Genomic DNA, 24,901 nt, shown 5'->3' with positions numbered 1-24,901 from the left:
AGCCAGGCTGTAGACTGTCTAGGTGTGGATGAATTGGGACAGTCCTCTGGTATCAATATAGCCAGGCTGTAGACTGTCTGTCTAGTGGTGGATGAATTGGGACAGTCCTCTGGTATCAGTATGGCCAGGCTGTAGACTGTCTAGTGGTGGATGAATTGGGACGGTCCTCTGGTATCAGTATGGCCAGGCTGTAGACTGTCTAGTGGTGGATGAATTGGGACAGTCCTCTGGTATCAGTATAGACAGGCTGTAGACTGTCTAGTGGTGGATGAATTGGGGCAGTCCTCTGGTATCAGTATGGCCAGGCTGTAGACTGTCTAGTGGTGGATGAATTGGGACAGTCCTCTGGTATCCGTATAGCCAGGCTGTAGACTGTCTAGTGGTGGATGAATTGGGACAGTCCTCTGGTATCAGTATAGCCAGGCTGTAGACTGTCTAGTGGTGGATGAATTGGGACAGTCCTCTGGTATCAGTATAGCCAGGCTGTAGACTGTCTAGTGGTGGATGAATTGGGACAGTCCTCTGGTATCAGTATAGCCAGGCTGTAGACTGTCTCGTGGTGGATGAATTGGGACGGTCCTCTGGTATCAATATAGCCAGGCTGTAGACTGTCTGTCTAGTGGTGGATGAATTGGGACAGTCCTCTGGTATCAGTATGGCCAGGCTGTAGACTGTCTAGTGGTGGATGAATTGGGACGGTCCTCTGGTATCAGTATGGCCAGGCTGTAGACTGTCTAGTGGTGGATGAATTGGGACAGTCCTCTGGTATCAGTATAGACAGGCTGTAGACTGTCTAGTGGTGGATGAATTGGGGCAGTCCTCTGGTATCAGTATGGCCAGGCTGTAGACTGTCTAGTGGTGGATGAATTGGGACAGTCCTCTGGTATCCGTATAGCCAGGCTGTAGACTGTCTAGTGGTGGATGAATTGGGACAGTCCTCTGGTATCAGTATAGCCAGGCTGTAGACTGTCTAGTGGTGGATGAATTGGGACAGTCCTCTGGTATCAGTATAGCCAGGCTGTAGACTGTCTCGTGGTGGATGAATTGGGACGGTCCTCTGGTATCAGTATAGCCAGGCTGTAGACTGTCTAGTGGTGGATGAATTGGGACAGTCCTCTGGTATCAGTATAGCCAGGCTGTAGACTGTCTAGTGGTGGATGAATTGGGACGGTCCTCTGGTATCAGTATAGCCAGGCTGTAGACTGTCTAGTGGTGGATGAATTGGGACAGTCCTCTGGTATCAATATAGCCAGGCTGTAGACTGTCTAGTGGTGGATGAATTGGGACAGTCCTCTGGTATCAGTATAGCCAGGCTGTAGACTGTCTCGTTGTGGATGAATTGGGACAGTCCTCTGGTATCAGTAGAGCCAGGCTGTAGACTGTCTAGAGGTGGATGAATTGGGACAGTCCTCTGGTATCAGTATAGACAGGCTGTAGACTGTCTGTCTAGTGGTGGATGAATTGGGACAGTCCTCTGGTATCAGTATAGCCAGGCTGTAGACTGACTGTCTAGTGGTGGATGAATTGGGACAGTCCTCTGGTATCAGTAGAGCCAGGCTGTAGACTGTCTAGTGGTGGATGAATTGGGACAGTCCTCTGGTATCAGTATTGCCAGGCTGTAGACTGTCTAGTGGTGGATGAATTGGGACAGTCCTCTGGTATCAATATAGCCAGGCTGTAGACTGTCTAGTGGTGGATGAATTGGGACAGTCCTCTGGTATCAGTATAGCCAGGTTGTAGACTGTCTAGTGGTGGATGAATTGGGACAGTCCTCTGGTATCAGTAGAGCCAGGCTGTAGACTGTCTAGTGGTGGATGAATTGGGACAGTCCTCTGGTATCAATATAGCCAGGCTGTAGACTGCCTGTCTAGTGGTGGATGAATTGGGACAGTCCTCTGGTATCAGTAGAGCCAGGCTGTAGACTGTCTAGTGGTGGATGAATTGGGACAGTCCTCTGGTATCAGTGTAGCCAGGCTGTAGACTGTCTCGTTGTGGATGAATTGGGACAGTCCTCTGGTATCAATATAGCCAGGCTGTAGACTGTCTAGTGGTGGATGAATTGGGACAGTCCTCTGGTATCAGTGTAGCCAGGCTGTAGACTGTATGTCTAGTGGTGGATGAATTGGGACAGTCCTCTGGTATCAGTGTAGCCAGGCTGTAGACTGTATGTCTAGTGGTGGATGAATTGAGACAGTCCTCTGGTATCAGTATGGCCAGGCTGTAGACTGTCTAGTGGTGGATGAATTGGGACAGTCCTCTGGTATCAGTAGAGCCAGGCTGTAGACTGTCTAGAGGTGGATGAATTGGGACAGTCCTCTGGTATCAGTATTGCCAGGCTGTAGACTGTCTAGTGGTGGATGAATTGGGACAGTCCTCTGGTATCAGTATGGCCAGGCTGTAGACTGTGTAGTGGTGGATGAATTGGGACAGTCCTCTGGTATCAGTAGAGCCAGGCTGTAGACTGTCTGTCTAGTGGTGGATGAATTGGGACAGTCCTCTGGTATCAGTAGAGCCAGGCTGTAGACTGTCTAGTGGTGGATGAATTGGGACAGTCCTCTGGTATCAGTATAGCCAGGCTGTAGACTGTGTAGTGGTGGATGAATTGGGACAGTCCTCTGGTATCAGTATAGCCAGGATGTAGACTGTCTCGTGGTGGATGAATTGGGACAGTCCTCTGGTATCAGTAGAGCCAGGCTGTAGACTTGGACGGTGAGTTGAATAATGGAATGGGGATGTATGGGATGTGTATATATATATATATCCATATAATCAGGTTGTACCTGCCTGTTTCAACACCTGTTGGTACCTAGAACACAGTGCAGCTGGCTGGATCTGTCACCTCAGCTAGTCAGACTGACACACAGAAACACGTGGCTGTGTAGACAGCGTAACGTCACGGACTGGTTTCCTAATGACGTTGTGGATCAGAAATCCTTTAACCAAAATACGGGACAGGGATTAACTACGCTGCAAACCTTTCTTCAATGTGACAGTCGCACAGAGATGATGTCACTGCCTCTCTTCAATGTGACAGTCAAACAGAAATGATGTCACTGCCTCTCTTCACGTGACAGTCACACAGAGGTGATGTCATTCCCTTTCTTCATATGACAGTCGCACAGAGATGATGTCACCCCCTTTCTTCATATGACAGTCGCACAGAGATGATGTCACTGCCTCTCTTCATATGACAGTCACACAGAGATGTCACTCACAGACAATGCTGTCACAGATGATGTCAGCTCATGACAGACCGTGCAGAGTGATGTTCCCAACACGACATAAAGGAGTCACCCCTCTCCCCCTCCCTGATCCTGACGGTGGTGTTTGGTCCTCCCCCCACTAGGAGGCAGCAGCAGCGTTGGGGAGCAGCGGGGGCGTACCAGACCGAGGAACACCATGCCCAGAGGTCCAGTGAGCTGTCTGAGGGGCTGCTGTCCAAGGCTCTGAGAGACGTGAGGTCTGGTCGTCTCCAGGAGAACAGAGCTGCCCTTCTCTACGGGATCCCCCTTGAAATCCTGCGCTCAGAGCTGGGGGAGGATGTGACGACGGCGGCGGCGCACGGCGAGGAGGTGCGGCTGGTGTTGCAGAGGGTGGCGGCCTGGGCGGAGCTGGGAGCGAGGGAGGAGAACGGAGAGATGCTCTTCCTTCCCTCCTCTTCGTCTTGTCTGACCCAGCATGGCCTGCGGAGGGTTTTTTCCCGGTCTCTACCCCCCCAGCTCAGAGAGGAGGTCCATCTCCGTGTCCCCCAGGTCAGATCGCGCTCCAGAACAGCTCCCCCTCTCCCTGAGCCTTGCAGCCTGGCTGAGCCCCTGCACTACCACCCCCACCACACCATGGCACCACCACCACTAATATCGCTGCTACCTCTTCCTCTCTGCTGAGACTCCACCGCTCCCTCCTGCCCTCCCTCGACCTGCCTGACCTCTCACCCCACCACCGCTGCTCCTCATTGGATGATCCTGAGGAAGGGGCGGAGCATAGCGGGGAGAACAAGCAGTCCAGGAAGAGGCGCGGGCGCTACCGGCAGTACAACCACGACCTGCTAGAAGAGGCTATCACCATGGTGATGGGGGGCAGGATGAGCGTTTCCAAGGCCCAGGTGGTTTATGGGATACCTCACAGCACGCTGGAGTACAAGGTCAAAGAGCGCAATGGAACCCTCAAGATACCGCCCAAGAGGAGGCCCGTCATCGTCACGACTACGACCGCACGGCAACCGCCGGACTCTGCCGGGTTCCACCGACTCAGGGACTAACGCTGCCACCAACAGGTTCTAGACTACAGAACATTCGAGTCTAGAACCGACAACACTTTGAACTCCTCTCAACCTCCAACAGAACAGGAGAATGTTTTGTGGGTCCAATACAGATTTTATAAAAACTTCATAAATACTTCATAAATACTTCATAAGTACTTGGTGCGTTTGGTTTGGTTTTCGCTTGACATGCCGAGTTTGTAGATTTCTGGACTTCTGGTACCATTTGTTGCCTCATCGAAGTAAATCGAGCACACCTCCATCTATTTGACCAATGTATCATATTGACCCCCAGGTCTGATGTTAATCACAAGGCCTTTATAAAAACAGACAGTTACATTCAGGTCCCTGTGTGTCCATGCAGACCAGGTTATATTACCCAGAAATAGACTATAAAACGAGAACGGCACTCTTCACGTCAGGTGTCTTTTGGTATTATTTATTTATAGCCCTTTTTTCTCCCCAATTGGTAGTTACAGTCTTGTCTCATCGCTGCAAGTCCCGGTCGAGAGCCATGCGTCCTCCGAAACATGACCCCCAACCAAGCCACACTGCTTCTTTGACACAGCGCACATCCACATCCAACCCGGAAGCCAGCCGCACCAATGTGTCGGAGGAAACACCGTTACACCTGGCGAGCTGGTCAGCGTGCGCTGCGCCCGGGCCCGTCACAGGGGTCACGAGAGCGCGATGAGACAAGGATATCCCAGCCGGTCAAAACCCTCCCCTAACCCGGACGACGCTGGGCCAATTGTGCGCCGCCCCATAGACCTCCCGGTCGCGGCCGCCTGCGACAGAACCCGGGCTTGAACCCAGAATCTGTGGTGGCCTTCGACCACAGCGTCACCCGGGAGGCCCCTAAGTCAGGTGTATTTTAAATCCAATCTTCAGGTCAGCTGCTTGTCCATGTCTACCTGGTAGTTAATTTGTCCCTGGTTTGGCCAGAGAGTCCACTGTACTGGACCTAGTTAAAGATTCACATAAGATTGTATACGGACGGATGTTATATACAGCGTTGATCCTCTGTCTTTTAAATGTTCCTCACTGCTGCTGTAAACTCCCATCTCTCTCTGTTTTCTATCATCTCTGGTATTGGGCATCTCAGAAGGAGCCGTTGTATTAGCTATTGATCTCTCTCTCTGTTTTCTATCATCTCTGGTATTGGGCATCTCAGAAGGAGCCGTTGTATTTAGCTATTGATCTCTCTCTCTGTTTTCTATCATCTCTGGTATTGGGCATCTCAGAAGGAGCCGTTGTATTAGCTATTGATCTCTCTCTCTGTTTTCTATCATCTCTGGTATTGGGCATCTCAGAAGGAGCCGTTGCTATTGGACCAAAACACAATTTTCAGGGTGTTGGGGGGGGTTTCTGTAATTCCTCCCACTTAATGCTGCTCTTTCATTAACCTCTCAGCCTGTCTATCTCTGGTCTCATAACGTCTCTGGTCTCACAACGTCTCTGGTCTCACGTCGTCTCTGGTCTCACAACGTCTCTGGTCTCACAACGTCTCTGGTCTCACAACGTCTCTGGTCTCACGTCGTCTCTGGTCTCACAACGTCTCTGGTCTCACAACGTCTCTGGTCTCACAACGTCTCTGGTCTCACAACGTCTCTGGTCTCACGTCGTCTCTGGTCTCACGTCGTCTCTGGTCTCACAACGTCTCTGGTCTCACAACGTCTCTGGTCTCACAACGTCTCTGGTCTCACATCGTCTCTGGTCTCACAACGTCTCTGGTCTCATAACGTCTCTGATCTCACAACGTCTCTGGTCTCATAACGTCTCTGGTCTCACAACGTCTCTGGTCTCACAACGTCTCTGGTCTCACACCGTCTCTGGTCTCATAACGTCTCTGGTCTCACAACGTCTCTGGTCTCACAACGTCTCTGGTCTCACAACGTCTCTGGTCTCATAACGTCTCTGGTCTCACAACGTCTCTGGTCTCACAACGTCTCTGGTCTCACAACGTCTCTGGTCTCACAACGTCTCTGGTCTCACAACGTCTCTGGTCTCACAACGTCTCTGGTCTCACATCGTCTCTGGTCTCACAACGTCTCTGGTCTCATAACGTCTCTGATCTCACAACGTCTCTGGTCTCATAACGTCTCTGATCTCACAACGTCTCTGGTCTCATAACGTCTCTGGTCTCACAACGTCTCTGGTCTCACAACGTCTCTGGTCTCATAACGTCTCTGGTCTCATAACGTCTCTGGTCTCATAACGTCTCTGGTCTCACAACGTCTCTGGTCTCATAACGTCTCTGGTCTCATAACGTCTCTGGTCTCATAGCGTCTCTGGTCTCATAACGCCTCTGGTCTCATAACGTCTCTGGTCTCATAACGTCTCTGGTCTCATAACGTCTCTGGTCTCACAACGTCTCTGGTCTCACAACGTCTCTGGTCTCATAACGTCTCTGGTCTCACAACGTCTCTGGTCTCACGTCGTCTCTGGTCTCACAACGTCTCTGGTCTCATAACGTCTCTGGTCTCACAACGTCTCTGGTCTCATAACGTCTCTGGTCTCACACCGTCTCTGGTCTCACAACGTCTCTGGTCTCACAACGTCTCTGGTCTCACAACGTCTCTGGTCTCATAACGTCTCTGGTCTCATAACGTCTCTGGTCTCATAACGTCTCTGGTCTCACAACGTCTCTGGTCTCACAACGTCTCTGGTCTCACAACGTCTCTGGTCTCATAACGTCTCTGGTCTCACAACGTCTCTGGTCTCACAACGTCTCTGGTCTCACATCGTCTCTGGTCTCACAACGTCTCTGGTCTCATAACGTCTCTGATCTCACAACGTCTCTGGTCTCATAACGTCTCTGGTCTCACAACGTCTCTGGTCTCATAACGTCTCTGGTCTCACAACGTCTCTGGTCTCACAACGTCTCTGGTCTCATAACGTCTCTGGTCTCACAACGTCTCTGGTCTCATAACGTCTCTGGTCTCATAACGTCTCTGGTCTCATAACGTCTCTGGTCTCACAACGTCTCTGGTCTCACAAGATTCCTGTATGAACCTCTACTTTCTCAACGACCACCCTGTGAAGGATAACAACAAGCCATTTACTGCTGATTGGAACAGAAGGATGTTTGTTTTTTTAACGGGACCTGAGACATCTTTGTGTTGTTGTCACCCTCACTGAATCCTCTTCTCTTAAACCTACAGAGTTTAAGAGACACTATGAAGCCTATAAGGTGCATTTTTAAAGGGACACTTACAGGATATGATCTATTTTCCCCAGAGTCAGGTGAACTCGCGGATACCATTTTTTTATATGTCCGTGTGCAGTTTGAAAGAAGTTGCTAACTAGCGTTAGCGCAATGACTGGACGCCTATGGGAACAGCTACCATTCTAGTAGGGGCAACGACTGGAAGTCTATGGGGATCGGATCACATGCTAGCAGATACACATAGACTTCCAGTCATTACACCTACTAGAATGCTAGTAGATACCCATAGACGTACAGTCATTGCGCTAACGCTAGTTAGCATCGGCTCACAAAACTACCTCGAACTACCTTCACATTGGACTCAGGGACATAAAAATGGCATCCACGCGTTCATCCGGGGAAGTAAATAACTAATGCCGACGTCCCGAAGTATCCCTTGAAGTTCCGTCGAGCCTAGCGCTGGGCGGGTATTCCGTATGTTGTTATATACCGGTGTTGAAGCTCGGACGGGTTGAGTTTTCACTCTGCCTTCTGTAACGTTTTTTTCAGTGTTTGGTTTGTTAAATGTAATACGCAACTCCGACGCGTATAATTTCCGTTTTATAGTTCAATTCGTTATGCTTCTTGAGTCATCGTTCTCCCTCTCCTGCATGGGTTAGGGTTAGACTCACCCTCGTTCTCCCTCTCCTGCATGGGTTAGGGTTAGGGTTAGACTAACCCTCATTCTCCCTCTCCTGCATGGGTTAGGGTTAGACTCACCCTCGTTCTCCCTCTCCTGCATGGGTTAGGGTTAGGGTTAGACTCACCCTCGTTCTCCCTCTCCTGCATGGGTTAGGGTTAGACTAACCCTCGTTCTCCCTCTCCTGCATGGGTTAGGGTTAGACTAACCCTCATTCTCCCTCTCCTGCATAGGTTAGGGTTAGACTCACCCTCGTTCTCCCTCTCCTGCATGGGTTAGGGTTAGACTCACCCTCGTTCTCCCTCTCCTGCATGGGTTAGGGTTAGACTCACCCTCGTTCTCCCTCTCCTTCAGGGGTTAGGGTTAGACTAACCCTAACCCTCGTTCTCCCTCTCCTGCATGGGTTAGGGTTAGACTCACCCTCGTTCTCCCTCTCCTGCATGGGTTAGGGTTAGACTCACCCTCGTTCTCCCTCTCCTGCATGGGTTAGGGTTAGACTCACCCTCGTTCTCCCTCTCCTTCATGGGTTAGGGTTAGACTAACCCTAACCCTCGTTCTCCCTCTCCTGCATGGGTTAGGGTTAGACTCACCCTCGTTCTCCCTCTCCTGCATGGGTTAGGGTTAGACTAACCCTCGTTCTCCCTCTCCTGCATGGGTTAGGGTTAGACTCACCCTCGTTCTCCCTCTCCTGCATGGGTTAGGGTTAGGGTTAGACTAACCCTCGTTCTCCCTCTCCTGCATGGGTTAGGGTTAGACTCACCCTCGTTCTCCCTCTCCTGCATGGGTTAGGGTTAGGGTTAGACTAACCCTCGTTCTCCCTCTCCTGCATGGGTTAGGGTTAGGGTTAGACCTCTCTGGGGACACTCCCCTCCTGATGACTGACACTAGTCTAGATGGTGTAGTCTCACCTCTCTGGGGACACTCCCCTCCCCTCCTGATGACTGACACTAGTCTAGATATTACCATGGTTACACTGACCGACCCCAAACTCAGACGAGGTTCTACTGCGGTATTACCATGGTTACACTGACCGACCCAAACTCAGACTAGGGTCTACTGCGGTATTACCATGGTTACACTGACCGACCCAAACTCAGACTAGGGTCTACTGCGGTATTACCATGGTTACACTGACCGACCCAAACTCAGACTAGGGTCTACTGCGGTATTACCATGGTTACACTCCTCAATACCAGTAACAGCCTTGCTTCTATACATCTTCAGGTGATGTCTTTGTTGTTTTCAACTGTCTACATATTTCGAATAAAAAAATACTTGAACAGAAATCAGTTATTTTATACATACATCGATTTGGACTCTGAATGATAAATGTTTAATTGTTGTCGTGAAGCGTTTAGTTTTGCTGCTTGGAAATCTTTTTCTTTCCACATTTTGTTTCAGGTCTGTGATTTTTTTTAAATATTATTTTGATTGATTTGTGTCTAAAAAAAATGTTTGTTTTTTAAATCTTTAAAGAGGCCCTTTGATGCTGTGTTGCTCTGTTCTAAATGAGTTGGGGATTTTAAATGTTGTATTAGTATTTGTATTTATTGTCTCCAGTACCCCATTTAGACCACTAGGTGGTGATGCTGACTGAATCGGGGAAGATGCTGGTACTCTAGCAGTACTTAAGTAGTATTTTAAAGTGCTTTTACTTGTGTTTGTTTGGGGGGGGGGGGGTATCTGTACTTTACTATTTTATATTTTGGACAACTTTTACTTCTCTACATTCCTAAAGAAAATAATGTCATTTTTAACTCCGTACATTTTCTCTGACGTCCAAAAAGTTCTCGTTCCATTTTGAATGCTTAGATGTCAGAGTGTTGGGGTGTGTCCCCTGGACTTCTGGAAATAAAATGCTTTGCTTAATATAAGGAATTTGATTTTTTTTTTTTTACTTTTGATACTTAAGTATATTTAAAAACAAATACTTTTGATTTTTACTTAAGTTGTATTTTTAAAGGGTGACTTTTACTTGAGTCATTTTCTAATCGTTTTTTCCCCTTCAGTTTTACTCAAGTATGACAATAGGGTACACTTTCCACCACTGCACTCTAACCACTAGGCTTCCTGCCGCACCGTATTAGAGTGTTGGACTGGTAACCGAAAGGTTGCAAGATCGAATCCCCCGAGCCGACCAAGGTAAAAAATCTGTCGTTCTGTCCCCTGAACAAGGCAGTTAAACCCACCGTTCCCGCGGTAGGCCGTCATTTAAAATAAGAATTTGTTGAATAAAGGTTAAATATAAAATACAGTGGTTCCCAAACTGGGGGTCTAGGCGTGATGACTTTTTATCATTTGTTTTACAAATACATTTTTGGGATGGAAAAGTGCTTTCAGTGTAAATTTTAAATGACTAAATACAAAGTGTGTAGAAGCGATGAATGGACCTATATATTTAAACAATAGCCTATTATCTTTTGAGTCCTAACAATCACCCAAAATATACGCTAGACAATCAGGTCCCCATTGATGTTATAATGTTGCAGAATTAGACCACAGCTGTAGCCATGGCAACATGTGTAGAATTTAAGGGCAATGGCTTTATAACTGCTAAAATATGATTTCAGTTTCATGGCAAAATGTGTAGAAACTCTGCATTGTTTCAATTCATGTTTTAATTATGTTACACTCAACCCTTATGGTGGGCTGCTATCACCACTCAACCCTTATAGGGGTCGCCTCTATAAAGACAGGCTGTTATCACCACTCAACCCTTATGGGGGTCGCCTCTATAAAGACAGGCTGCTATCACCACTCAACCCTTATGGTGGGCTGTTATCACCTCTCAACCCTTATGGGGGTCACCTCTGTAAAGACAGGCTGTTATCACTTCTCAACCCTTATGGGGGTCACCTCTATAAAGACAGGCTGTTATCACCACTCAACCCTTATGGAGGGCTGTTATCACCACTCAACCCTTATGGGGGTCGCCTCTATAAAGACAGGCTGCTATCACCACTCAACCCTTATGGGGGTCACCTCTGTAAAGACAGGCTGTTATCACTTCTCAACCCTTATGGGGGTCACCTCTATAAAGACAGGCTGTTATCACCTCTCAACCCGTATGGTGGGCTGTTATCACCTCTCAACCCTTATGGGGGTCACCTCTATAAAGACAGGCTGTTATCACCTCTCAACCCGTATGGTGGGCTGTTATCACCTCTCAACCCTTATGGGGGTCACCTCTATAAAGACAGGCTGTTATCACCTCTCAACCCGTATGGGGGGCTGTTATCACCACTCAACCCTTATGGGGGTCACCTCTATAAAGACAGGCTGTTATCACCTCTCAACCCGTATGGGGGGCTGTTATCACCACTCAACCCTTATGGGGGTCACCTCTATAAAGACAGGCTGTTATCACCTCTCAACCCGTATGGGGGGCTGTTATCACCACTCAACCCTTATGGTGGGCTGTTATCACCTCTCAACCCTTATGGGGGTCACCTCTATAAAGACAGGCTGTTATCACCACTCAACCCTTATGGGGGTCACCTCTATAAAGACAGGCTGTTATCACCACTCAACCCTTATGGTGGGCTGTTAATACCTCTCAACCCTTATGGGGGTCACCTCTATAAAGACAGGCTGTTATCACCTCTCAACCCGTATGGTGGGCTGTTATCACCTCTCAACCCTTATGGAGGGCTGTTATCACCTCTCAACCCGTATGGTGGGCTGTTATCACCTCTCAACCCGTATGGTGGGCTGTTATCACCTCTCAACCCTTATGGGGGTCACCTCTATAAAGACAGGCTGTTATCACCTCTCAACCCGTATGGAGGGCTGTTATCACCTCTCAACCCGTATGGTGGGCTGTTATCACCTCTCAACCCGTATGGTGGGCTGTTATCACCTCTCAACCCTTATGGGGGTCACCTCTATAAAGACAGGCTGTTATCACCTCTCAACCCGTATGGTGGGCTGTTATCACCTCTCAACCCTTATGGGGGTCACCTCTATAAAGACAGGCTGTTATCACCACTCAATCCTTATGGGGGGCTGTATCACCTCTCAACCCTTATGGGGGTCACCTCTATAAAGACAGGCTTTTATCACCACTCAACCCTTATGGGGGGCTTTATCACCTCTCAACCCTTATGGGGGTCACCTCTATAAAGACAGGCTGTTATCACCACTCAACCCTTATGAGTTTTGAGTTGAGTTTATTTTTATTTTTACAGGGACAGTGCACATTAATCAACGTTTCAGTAAAAGTGCCGGTTTTAGCCAGCCGGCTAATTTTCAACCGCAGTCCCTGGGCAGGTTATTAAAAACAATTACAATATAGACAATAGCAACATAGAACAAGCAAGACGTAGCATACAGACAGAGCAACATAGAGCAAAAAGCAGCAAGACAAAATTCATAAAAGCAACAAAGTGTTTCCACACCTCACAAGCTACAGACAACAGACAACATGGAAAGCGGCAACACACAGCTAGGGACCATGTTCACAAATCTGATTGACCTTTAGCCATGTCTTCAAGCATTTTGTGAAAGTGTGATATGTGGTGCAGTTATGTGTGTCTGATGGCAGTGTATTCCAGACATTTTCCTTAGGGGAATTATACAGTCACCTCTCATGGCAGACCTTGTGGATCTGCTGCCATATGTCTGGGTTTTCTGTTTAACAAAAATATTGAGTGGAGGGGGAGCCAGGCCATTAAGGATCTTGAATACAAGACATGCGTCGGTGTATTGCACAAGATTTTCCCAACTCAAGAGCTCATGCTTTCTAAGGATGTGACAATGATGATGGCTATTGGGCTTCCTATCAAGCACTTGGAGAGCCTGTTTGTAGACAGACTGAATAGGTTTTAATGTTGTACAGCAAGCTTGGGCCCAACTAGTCAAGCAGTATGCTAAGTGGGGGAGTATCATAGAGTTGAAGTACAGTTTTGCTACCTCTGTAGTCAAACAATTTCGTATAAATCGGAAATTAGCTAGGTTGAATTTAGTTATTTGAATTACCTTTTTCACATGCTTTTTAAAAGAGAGGTTGGAATCAAGTATGATGCCAAGGTACTTAAAATCGGATACCACCTGGAGCTTCTCCCCTGACACATAGACATCTGGCTCAGTAGCATCTGTTGCCCTCTTTGTGAAGAACATGCAAACACGAGTCACTGAGCCACTTTGTAACCTGGACCATTACAGTAGTGAGTTCTTGTGCAGCTTGTTGTTTGCTCTTTGCATGCACATATATCACTGTATCACCTGCATACATTTGAACTTCAGACCCAGTACAGACAGAAGGCAGATCATTAATGTACAGGCTGAACAGCAGGGGCCCCAGTATGGACCCTTGGGGCACGCCCACATCATAGCTACGAGTGGGCGACAGCTCATTGCTCACTATGACACACTGAGTTCTGCCTTCAAGGTATGATTTCATCCATCTCAAGGCATCAGGGGAAAAGTTGAACTTTGACAATTTTGTGATGAGAATCTCATGGTTAACAGTATCAAAAGCCTTCCTTAGGTCCAGAAACACAGCCCCAACAGCGCCCCCTTTGTCCATCTTGGACTTCACATTTTCCAGAAGAAAGCAGTTGGCTGTGGGCTGTTATCACCACTCAACCCTTATGGTGGTCACCTCTATAAAGACAGGCTGTTATCACCTCTCAACCCTTATGGTGGTCACCTCTATAAAGACAGGCTGTTATCACCTCTCAACCCTTATGGGGGTCACCTCTGTAAAGACAGGCTGTTATCACCACTCAACCCTTATGGGGGTCGCCTCTATAAAGACAGGCTGTTATCACCACTCAACCCTTATGGGGGTCACCTCTATAAAGACAGGCTGTTATCACCACTCAACCCTTATGGTGGGTTGTTATCACCACTCAACCCTTATGGGGGTCACCTCTATAAAGACAGGCTGTTATCACCACTCAACCCTTATGGTGGGCTGTTATCACCACTCAACCCTTATGGGGGTCGCCTCTATAAAGACAGGCTGTTATCACCACTCAACCCTTATGGTGGGCTGTTATCACCACTCAACCCTTATGGAGGGCTGTTATCACCACTCAACCCTTATGGGGGTCACCTCTATAAAGACAGGCTGTTATCACCACTCAACCCTTATGGTGGGCTGTTATCACCACTCAACCCTTATGAGGGTCACCTCTATAAAGACAGGCTGTTATCACCACTCAACCCTTATGGGGGTCACCTCTATAAAGACAGGCTGTTATCACCACTCAACCCTTATGGTGGGCTGTTATCACCACTCAACCCTTATGGGGGTCACCTCTATAAAGACAGGCTGTTATCACCACTCAACCCTTATGGGGGTCACCTCTATAAAGACAGGCTGTTATCACCACTCAACCCTTATGGGGGTCGCCTCTATAAAGACAGGCTGTTATCACCACTCAACCCTTATGGTGGGCTGTTATCACCACTCAACCCTTATGGGGGTCACCTCTATAAAGACAGGCTGTTATCACCACTCAACCCTTATGGTGGGCTGTTATCACCACTCAACCCTTATGGGGGTCGCCTCTATAAAGACAGGCTGTTATCACCACTCAACCCTTATGGTGGGCTGTTATCACCACTCAACCCTTATGGTGGGCTGTTATCACCACTCAACCCTTATGGGGGTCGCCTCTATAAAGACAGGCTGTTATCACCACTCAACCCTTATGGTGGGCTGTTATCACCACTCAACCCTTATGAGGGTCACCTCTATAAAGACAGGCTGTTATCACCACTCAACCCTTATGGGGGTCACCTCTATAAAGACAGGCTGTTATCACCACTCAACCCTTATGGTGGGCTGTTATCACCACTCAACCCTTATGGGGGTCACCTCTATAAAGACAGGCTGTTATCACCACTCAACCCTTATGGTGGGCTGTTATCACCACTCAACCCTTATGGGGGTCACCTCTATAAAGACAGGCTGTTATCACCACTCAACACTTATGGTGGGCTGTTATCACCTCTCAACCCTTATGGAGGTCGTCTCTATAAAGACACGACCTCCTCCTCCATGCTTCACAGTGGGAACCAGACATGCAGAGATCATCCGTTCACCTACTCTGCATCTCACCAAGAAATGGCGTTGGAGCCAAACATCTCCAATTTGGACTCGTTTCCTCCGGTCTAATGTCCATTGCTCGTGTTTCTTGGCCCAACCAAGTCTCTTCTTCTTATTGGTGTGCTTTAGTAGTGGTTTCTTTGCAGCAATTTGACCATGAAGGCTTGATTCACACAGTCTCCTCTGAACAGTTGATGTTGAGATGTGTCTGTTACTTGAAATCTGTGAAGCATTTATTTGGGCTGCAATTTCTGAGGCTGGTAACTCTAATGAACTTATCCTGTGCAGCAGAGGTAACTCTGGGTCTTCCTGTGGTGGTCCTCATGAGAGCCAGTTTCATAGCACTTGATGATTGTTGCGACTGAACTTGAAGAAACTTTCAAAGTTCTTGAAGTTTTCCGTATTGACTGACCTTCATGTCTTAAAGTAATGATGGACTGTCATTTCTCTTTGCTTATTTGAGCTGTTCTCACCATAATATGGACTTGGTCTTTTACCAAATAGGGCTATCTTCTGTTTACCCCCCTACCTTATCACAACACAACTAATTGGCTAAAACGCATTAAGAAGGAAAGAAATTCCACAAATTAACTTAAGGCACACCTGTTAATTGAAATGCATTCCAGGTGACCACCTCATGAAGCTAGTTAAGAGAATGCCAAGAATGTGCAAAGCTGTCAAGGCAAAGAGTTGCTACTTTGAAGAATCTCAAATATTGCTAAATTTAAGTCGATTTTTTTCCGTAGGAGACCACCAGTGCTTTGTGTTGACTGGTGGGTTAGAGTTGTTGACTGGTGGGTTAGAGTTGTTGACCGGTGGGTTAGAGTTGTTGACCGGTGGGTTAGAGTTGTTGACCGGTGGGTTAGAGTTGTTGACCGGTGGGTTAGAGTTGTTGACCGGTGGGTTAGAGTTGTTGACCGGTGGGTTAGAGTTGTTGACCGGTGGGTTAGTTGTTGACCGGTGGGTTAGAGTTGTTGACCGGTGGGTGAGAGTTGTTGACCGGTGGGTGAGAGTTGTTGACCGGTGGGTTAGAGTTGTTGACCGGTGGGTTAGAGTTGTTGACCGGTGGGTTAGAGTTGTTGACCGGTGGGTTAGAGTTGTTGACCGGTGGGTTAGAGTTGTTGACCGGTGGGTGAGAGTTGTTGACCGGTGGGTTAGACTTGTTGACCGGTGGGTTAGAGTTGTTGACCGGTGGGTTAGAGTTGTTGACCGGTGGGTTAGAGTTGTTGACCGGTGGGTTAGAGTTGTTGACCGGTGGGTGAGAGTTGTTGACCGGTGGGTTAGAGTTGTTGACCGGTGGGTGAGAGTTGTTGACCGGTGGGTGAGAGTTGTTGACCGGTGGGTGAGAGTTGTTGACCGGTGGGTTAGAGTTGTTGACCGGTGGGTTAGAGTTGTTGACCGGTGGGTTAGACTTGTTGACCGGTGGGTTAGAGTTGTTGACCGGTGGGTTAGAGTTGTTGACCGGTGGGTTAGAGTTGTTGACCGGTGGGTTAGAGTTGTTGACTGGTGGGTTAGAGTTGTTGACCGGTGGGTGAGAGTTGTTGACTGGTGGGTTAGAGTTGTTGACTGGTGGGTTAGAGGTAGGTCTGTTGTGTTGTCATTGTTTCTGTGGTGGTAATGAATCTCCATAAGAATGAGTCCTACAGTTTAAGCTTGTGAATTTAATGAAGTGGCTCCTTTAAATAAAATATTTTTCCTATCCCCTGTCTACCTCTAGCTCCCCGTTGCCCCCGGTTACGGATGAACCCCAGAGGGAAGCAGAGGATGCTGGGATGCCCGATGCTCCAAGTGAGAGGAGCTCTGCTCTGGAGGCGGTGCGCTCCTCTTTATGCCCCGCCCATCGCTCTCTGCTCCAGCGAATCCTGAGGCTCGCCCACCAGCAGCACCGTCTATCATTGGCCTACAGGGACGCCCATCACCGCCTCGTCCCGCCCCCAGACCCTCTCTGCGGCCACCTGGTGGCCAAACAACAGGACGACACTTCCTCTCCTCCTTCCTTCACTGGCTGTTGGAGCCGTAGTGGAGCCACGCGTCCGACTGACTGGAAGACACCAGGTGGTCCAGGCTGTTGCTGCTGGCTGCCTCCTGTCTGTTTCTGCCTCCAGAGCCTCCGCTGCCTGTCCTGCCAGAGCCTGTCCCTGGGACACATCACCACTGGGGTTCGCACCTCCTCTTCTCTGTGCTCTTTCACGTCCTCCTCTTCTCGTTCATCCTCCGCTCTGTGCCCTAATCCCTCAGTCTGTCCCGTGGCCTCTGTCTGTTGCTCCAACCCCCAGCCCTGCGCCTCCTGCTGCTCAGAACACACCTACCTGGCCCCGACCAGACACACAGCCCCGGGAGGAGGAGGAGGAAGCGAGTGCCCTGTCCTCAAGAGAGAGCGATCCCGCACCCCCTCTCCTCCCCCTCTCTCCCCCATACCCTCAGACATGGACGGTAAGGAGGAAGACAAGCCTCCCTCTCTTCTGCAGCAGGAGGGGGAAAAAGAGGAGGAGGCTGGGTGTGGTGGGACGGTGGGTGAGGACAGGGAGCAGCAGGACCTGGTGGAGCGTTTCAGTGACAAACTAAAGACAATCAGACCCCAGGAGAAGGATCCTCCACTCAGCTCTGCCTTAGCCAATCACAACCTAGAGAAGGATCCCCACCTGACGACCTCGGCCAATCAGCACATTGCAGAGTCCCAGGCCGACGCCCACCTGAGTGAGATCATCACCACCGTTCTGAACACGGGTGGCGGCAGCGACTACAGCCTAAACGACATGTTGCATCACCATGACAACAACGAGAGCCATCCACCTCGGACGCGTTCCCGGCGGCGACAGGAGGCCCTGGCTGCCATGGCGACTTTGCCCGACCAGTCGTCCACCCGGCGCCAGACTTTGCTAATCAAACGGGAGCTGGCCAGGCTGAACCAATCGCTGGGCAGGAGGCTGTCGCTAGGGAAGAACAAGAGCCGCAGTGCCACGCCCTTTTCTACATGCTCCTCACCTGAACCAACCCCCGTTACAGCAGAGATAGACAGAATCACAGAGGAGGAGGGCGAGAACGGTAGAGAGAAGGAGGGAGAGACCGGGAGAGTGAAGGAGGGAGAGACCGGTAGAGTGAAGGAGGGAGAGACCGGTAGAGTGAAGGAGGGAGAGACCAGTAGAGTGAAGGAGGGAGAGACCGGTAGAGTGAAGGAGGGAGAGACCGGTAGAGTGAAGGAGGGAGAGACCAGTAGAGTGAAGGAGGGAGAGACCGGTAGAGTGAAGGAGGGAGAGACCGGTAGAGTGAAGGAGGGAGAAACCGGTAGAGTGAAGGAGCGCGAGACCGGTAGAGTGAAGGAGGGCGAGACCGGTAGAGTGAAGGAGGGCGAGACCGGTAGAGTGAAAGAGGGAGAAACCGGTAGAGTGAAGGAGGGCGAGACCGGTAGAGTGAAGGAGGGCGCAACGGAGAAGGTGACAGCAGAGGAGGCAGTTCCAGTGAGAGTCACGAAGGATAGAGTCGGCATGAAGGAGGAGATGGAGAAGCTCCCAGTCCTCTCCTCTACACAACAGAGTCCCCCGCAGGAGGACCAACACAAACCAGAGAGCTGGAACATCACCTGTCAGGACAGCAGTAGGAGTGACCTCCCTAAGAAGAGGAGAGAGGAGGAGTCACCAGGTAGTACCAGCAGTGGTCTTCCTGAGAAGAGTAGAGAGGAAGAGGAGGAGTCACCAGGTAGTACCAGCAGCGCCTGTGACCATGGCAGTGGTCTTCCTGAGAGGAGTAGAGAGGAAGAGGAGGAGTCACCAGGTAGTACCAGCAGTGGTCTTCCTGAGAGGAGTAGAGAGGAAGAGGAGGAGTCACCAGGTAGTACCAGCAGCACCTGTGACCATGGCAGTGGTCTTCCTGAGAGGAGTAGAGAGGAAGAGGAGGAGTCACCAGGTAGTACCAGCAGTGGTCTTCCTGAGAGGAGTAGAGAGGAAGAGGAGGAGTCACCAGGTAGTACCAGCAGTGGTCTTCCTGAGAGGAGTAGAGAGGAAGAGGAGGAGTCACCAGGTCGTACCAGCAGTGGTCTTCCTGAGAGGAGTAGAGAGGAAGAGGAGGAGACAGCAGGCAGCAGCAAGGACAGTAGCAGAGTGTCAGCCAGGAATAGCCCTTCCCACCCCTGCAGAACCAGGAGAGGCAGCAGGTCCCAGCCAGGCTGCAGCAGCCAGGTGGTGGTGGGGAGGAGCAGCCAGGCTGGGAGGTCCAGGAGGAGCATCGTCCCTCCCCAGCGGTTCTCCTCCTACGTCACAGAGCCCAGGATGATGTATTCTGCTGCCTGTTTCTCAGAGAGGATCTTCTCCGCCCAGAGGACGCCAAAGGATCGGCAACCACTCAATGCCCCCAACACCAATCGCGCAGACTCCCCGTCCTCGGCCACAGACACAGCTGAGGGGTTGGGCGAAGCAAGAGAAGAGGAATTACCGCTGGCATCCAGTCCTGAGGATGTCAGTCTGGAGAGGAGTGGAGGCAGAGGCTGTAGATCAACAGCAAGAGGTCAGAGTTCAGACCGTGAGTCACAGAGACGAGGTCAGGTGATTCCCGTCACTGCAGCTTCCTCTGAGCAGCAGAGTCCCCCTAAACACCGCTCCCCGAACAGGGCGAACGTTAGGCTCAGAGCAGCCAAACCTTTTGGGCGCTTACGCTCCTCCCACTCCGGCCAACAGTCCCAACCAGCGAGCCCTCAGACAGCCTCCAGGCCAGAGGTCCCCACTGGTCAGCCTCAGTACATCAGCCCCATCAAGCTGATGTTTGTGTCTGCAGTAGTGGGTGAGGAGGGGGTGAGGTACACCCTGAAGGCGGCTGCACCAGGATCCAGCTGGCATGGACAGGAGACCTTTGACCCCTGTGAGGAGTCATCGTGGGCTGGAAGTCCAGAGAAGACCCCAGAGAAGACTAGGAGTCCACCGAAGACCAGGAGTCCCCTCCAGACCAGTAGTCCACCGAAGACCAGGAGTCCACCGAAGACCAGGAGTCCACCCCAGACCAGGAGTCCCCTCCAGACCAGGAGTCCACCCAAGAACACCATATCATCATCACCAAAGCTGTGTGGAACAATGAGAGGAGGAGAGGGGGGTAGCCCGCCAAAACGCTCTCCCGGGTCCCAGAACGGAGACGGCTCGCCTCCTTTTCGTGAAACCACCCCCACAAAAAGACGTCCGGGACGTCCCAAGAAACTGGGCCCCCAGCTGGAGAAGAGGGCCAAGAGGCCGATCGGCCGCCCGCCCAAGCAAAGGGGTGTAGAGCCGAGCTGTGGCTCCAGGCAGGGTGGTCAGGACCTGTCCAGTGGAGTTCCCTTAGGCTGCAGCACCGGGGAGGAGGGCAACGAGGAGAGAGACCCAGCCAACAGGAACCTGAAGATCACCGTGGTGTACGGACGCTCCCACAGAACCAAGAGGACAGTGTCGGAGGAGGCTGCTTGTCTCCAGGCTACAGAGCAGCTGATGGATCTGAACTTCGTCAGACCGGTGAAGGAGAAGAGGTTCGCTCCCCACGCCAGCAACAGCAGCAACATTATCAAGTGCCAGAAGCTGCAGTGTACCGCGGCCATGCGTCGTCCAGGGAGACCCGCCAAGGTCAAGATCTCCGGAATCTCCGTTACCGTCACCACCACGTCACCGGGGAAACGCAAGATCCACATGAACCGGGACACAGCCAGGAAATCTCCGGAGAAGCTCTGTCAGCGGAAAGCCCTCCTTCCTGAACCCCAGCCTTCCAAAGAGCTCAGGAAAATCAGCAGCAAGCCCACTAGCGAGGACGCCACTCGGATGCAGATAGAAAGAACGACAGAGTCCAAGGATGGAGCGAGGGAGCGACAGACCCAGACTCCTCCTGTGTTGGCGGTGCGTCACTCTGTGAGGGTGAGGAAGCCTTCAGTGTACCTGCTTCACTCTGTAGCCACCTCCACCTCTAGGTCCCTGAGCCACAGTACCGCCCTGCTGCGCCGATCCAGACAGCTACTGATCAACAGGGCCAGCAGCAAGGGCAGCCATCGCAAGAGGAAGGAGGGAGGAGAGGACTCCCCAGGGCAGGAGGAGCTGCTGTCCGGGAGGGAGGAGAGGAGGAGCGAGGGAAGAGGAGGGGTGTTGTGTGAGGACCTGAGCCAGGTAGCGGGGGTTTCAGTAGACTCCATTTTCCCGGCCAGCTCCAGCGAGGCGTTGAGGTGGTGGCCCGTCTCCTCCGACCAGGACAGCCTGAACCAAGAGCTGGCTCGCAGGATCCGCCTCATATCCCAAAGCTGGGTCGCTGCCGATACCACCCACACCACCAGGACGGCGACGATCATGTCCGCCAAGCAGCGACTCGACGACGACTCTTTGTCCTCCTGGAAGCCAGAGGTTGGGTCGGCAGTGCGGCTGCTGTTTGACCGGCGCTGCAGCGTGGAGAGGCTGGCCTCCTGGTTCATGCAGACCACTGAGACTCAGTCTCTGGGCATTGTGAAGAAGACCAGCTCCCGAAACCCCTATGAGCTCCTGCACTACCCCGGAACGCCAGCAGGGAGAGCGTCTTTCCCAGCCCGCAGACCATGCGACTACGCAAACACATCAAGAAGTTTGCCAAAGCTGTGCCGAAGAGCCCCGCCCAGCTCCGTCTGGCCCAGGAGCGGCTCCGACGTGGAAGAGAGCTGAACGCCAGGCGGCGTCTGTTCACTGCGAGGCCGGCGTCTGGCGGGCTGCGTCTCAGAGCTCCTTGGAGGAAGGTCAGGGCCCTCGGGACGTACAGAACCACTCTGCTCAGAGTCAGAGAAAAGTTCCTCACCTGGACCCTCAGAGCCAAGCAGCCCAACAGGCTGATCTGGAGGAGAAGCCTGGTGGAGGAAGGCAACTCACCTCATCAGGTCTGGCCTGCTCAGCCCAGGGAGGAGCTCACCAGGTCTCCACATCACCACTGTCTACCTGCCTCCTCAGAGACCAGTCATCCCTGCAGCCCCGACCAGCTGACAGGCCTCACCAAACAGCAGCGTCTCAGCTCTAAAGCCTGGAGTCCAGAGAGACTGAAGGAGTGTTGCGTGTTCCTCAAGAAGATCAACTCCCCCGACACAGAGTCCACCGTTGAGAAGGAGTGGGACGTCTGCACCGTCAATCTAGATGACACATACTGCCCCGACGAGACCAGACAGGAGGAGAGGAGGGGAGAGGACGACAAAGCTGTGAAAACGGAGAGAAGGAAGAGGAGAGTTCCCTGGAAGGAGTCTAGTGGCTCGCCGCAGGAGGTGATGGTTCAGGAGCACAACCAGGTCCGAGCCGGGAACAGGAAAGGCAAACAGAAAAATTCAGGGAAGGCCACGAGCCAATCACCGACCCCACCGCCAGCGAAAGCCACGAGCCAATCACCGACCCCACCGCCAGCGAAAGCCACGAGCCAATCACCGACCCCGCCGCCAGCGAAAGCCACAAGCCAATCACCGACCCCGCCGCCAGCGAAAGCCACGAGCCAATCACCGACGCCGCCGCCAACGAAAGTCATGAGAAAATCGCGTGGGAGGGGCCTGACCGGGCCGCGGTGGCGTGACTTTATACTGGGTAATGACTTTATCTTCCTGTTGTTTCGTTTACATTCTGACAGTCAAGTAGCCGATCGTATGCCGAAGTATAGAAGTATGTTTAATCTGGATCCATATTGTTGTACGGTTATAGATCATTGTTTCATCACAAAACATTCTACTCCCCCATCTCTGCAGGAACCTGACTGTCCTCCGTCCCGTCTCCACGGTGACTGTGTTGTAACTGTATTGGCGGGAAGGCTCCTCCCTCCGTCTCCGCGGTGACTGTGTTGTAACTGTATTGGCGGGAAGGCTCCTCCCTCCGTCTCCGCGGTGACTGTGTTGTAACTGTATTGGCGGGAAGGCTCCTCCCTCCGTCTCCGCGGTGACTGTGTTGTAACTGTATTGGCGGGAAGGCTCCTCCCTCCGTCTCCACGGTGACTGCGTGTAATCAACTCGGTGCCTTCAGACTGCCCCTTGGCATTATGTAGCAGAAGGAAAAGTTTAACCAGAAGAAGCTTACCATTGCACTATTTTTTAACTATTCAGCCCCCCCCCACACACACACTGCTTTTAAAAAAACCAAACTGTGTATATGTTTGTACAGAATGTTTGTTTTTTAAACTTTGACACACCTTTCTTCTGCCTTGTCTGATACAACGACCAACCCATCAAGTTCTGTTGTATAATGAGCCTGGAGGCCCGTTTGGGAGAGTACACATTCAAACACTGCGTCTACAATGGCACCCTATTTTAGACCAGAGCCCTATGACACCCTATTCCCTATTTTAGACCAGAGCCCTATGACACCCTATTCCCTATTTTAGACCAGAGCCCAATGACACCCTATTCCCTATTTTAGACCAGAGCCCTATGACACCCTATTCCCTATTTTAGACCAGAGCCCAATGACACCCTATTCCCTATTTTAGACCAGAGCCCAATGACACCCTATTCCCTATTTTAGACCAGAGCCCAATGACACCCTATTCCCTATTTTAGACCAGAGCCCAATGACACCCTATTCCCTATTTTAGACCAGAGCCCAATGACACCCTATTCCCTATTTTAGACCAGAGCCCAATGACACCCTATTCCCTATTTTAGACCAGAGCCCAATGACACCCTATTCCCTATTTTAGACCAGAGCCCAATGACACCCTATTCCCTATTTTAGACCAGAGCCCAATGACACCCTATTCCCTATTTTAGACCAGAGCCCAATGACACCCTATTCCCTATTTTAGACCAGAGCCCAATGACACCCTATTCCCTATTTTAGACCAGAGCCCAATGACACCCTATTCCCTATTTTAGACCAGAGCCCAATGACACCCTATTCCCTATTTTAGACCAGAGCCCAATGACACCCTATTCCCTATTTTAGACCAGAGCCCAATGACACCCTATTCCCTATTTTAGACCAGAGCCCTATGACACCCTATTCCCTATTTTAGACCAGAGCCCAATGACACCCTATTCCCTATTTTAGACCAGAGCCCAATGACACCCTATTCCCTATTTTAGACCAGAGCACTATGACACCCTATTCCCTATTTTAGACCAGAGCCCAATGACACCCTATTCCCTATTTTAGACCAGAGCCCAATGACACCCTATTCCCTATTTTAGACCAGAGCCCAATGACACCCTATTCCCTATTTTAGACCAGAGCCCAATGACACCCTATTCCCTATTTTAGACCAGAGCCCTATGACACCCTATTCCCTATTTTAGACCAGAGCCCAATGACACCCTATTCCCTATTTTAGACCAGAGCCCAATGACACCCTATTCCCTATTTTAGACCAGAGCACTATGACACCCTATTCCCTATTTTAGACCAGAGCCCAATGACACCCTATTCCCTATTTTAGACCAGAGCCCAATGACACCCTATTCCCTATTTTAGACCAGAGCCCTATGACACCCTATTCCCTATTTTAGACCAGAGCCCAATGACACCCTATTCCCTATATATAAGGCACTATTTTAGACCAGAGCCCAATGACACCCTATTCCCTATTTTAGACCAGAGCCCAATGACACCCTATTCCCTATTTTAGACCAGAGCCCTATGACACCCTATTCCCTATTTTAGACCAGAGCCCAATGACACCCTATTCCCTATTTTAGACCAGAGCCCAATGACACCCTATTCCCTATTTTAGACCAGAGCCCAATGGCACCCTATTCCCTATTTTAGACCAGAGCCCAATGACACCCTATTCCCTATTTTAGACCAGAGCCCA

The 24,901-nt window shown here is 50.7% G+C and overlaps 2 protein-coding genes across 3 annotated transcripts in view; both read left to right on the top strand.

Moving 5' to 3' along the window:
• LOC135507235 (serine/arginine repetitive matrix protein 2-like) overlaps positions 1-21,885 on the top strand; it is a 58,472-nt gene extending 36,587 nt beyond the window's left edge. The window contains exons 7-8 of one of the 2 annotated variants that reach the window (XM_064926831.1): positions 16,881-18,991; positions 19,067-21,885. In XM_064926831.1, the coding sequence (XP_064782903.1) occupies positions 16,881-18,991; positions 19,067-21,795 (4,840 nt within the window). In that variant the 3' untranslated portion in view covers positions 21,796-21,885. Of the gene's footprint in view, positions 1-16,880 lie in introns of both variants that reach the window. The other variant, XM_064926830.1, reaches the window with a different exon arrangement.
• On the top strand, positions 2,657-8,346 carry LOC135506439 (ligand-dependent nuclear receptor corepressor-like protein). Its single transcript, XM_064925830.1, has 3 exons — positions 2,657-2,709; positions 3,347-3,666; positions 3,810-8,346. The coding sequence occupies exons 1-3, from the start codon at positions 2,657-2,659 to the stop codon at positions 4,256-4,258; spliced, it is 822 nt and encodes a 273-aa protein (XP_064781902.1). The 3' UTR covers positions 4,259-8,346.
• Positions 21,886-24,901: the final 3,016 nt, after the last annotated feature.

The sequence above is a fragment of the Oncorhynchus masou genome, chromosome 20 (genome assembly GCF_036934945.1).
Source record: "Oncorhynchus masou masou isolate Uvic2021 chromosome 20, UVic_Omas_1.1, whole genome shotgun sequence".
In the NCBI taxonomy this organism is placed as follows: Eukaryota; Metazoa; Chordata; class Actinopteri; order Salmoniformes; family Salmonidae; genus Oncorhynchus; species Oncorhynchus masou.
Note: the sequence above shows the minus strand (reverse complement) of the source record. Positions and strands in the feature narration are given on the sequence as shown.

What these genes read in the sequence shown, in the direction of transcription:
- LOC135506439 (XM_064925830.1), top strand. Translation starts at nt 2,657, where the DNA reads ATGAATTGGGACAGTCCTCTGGTATCAGTAGAGCCAGGCTGTAGACTT. An exon ending in CCAGGCTGTAGACTTGGACG is followed by an intron (nt 2,710 to 3,346) that starts GTGAGTTGAATA and finishes TCCCCCCACTAG; the next exon opens with GAGGCAGCAGCAGCGTTGGG. An exon ending in CCTTCCCTCCTCTTCGTCTT is followed by an intron (nt 3,667 to 3,809) that starts GTCTGACCCAGC and finishes AGCCTGGCTGAG; the next exon opens with CCCCTGCACTACCACCCCCA.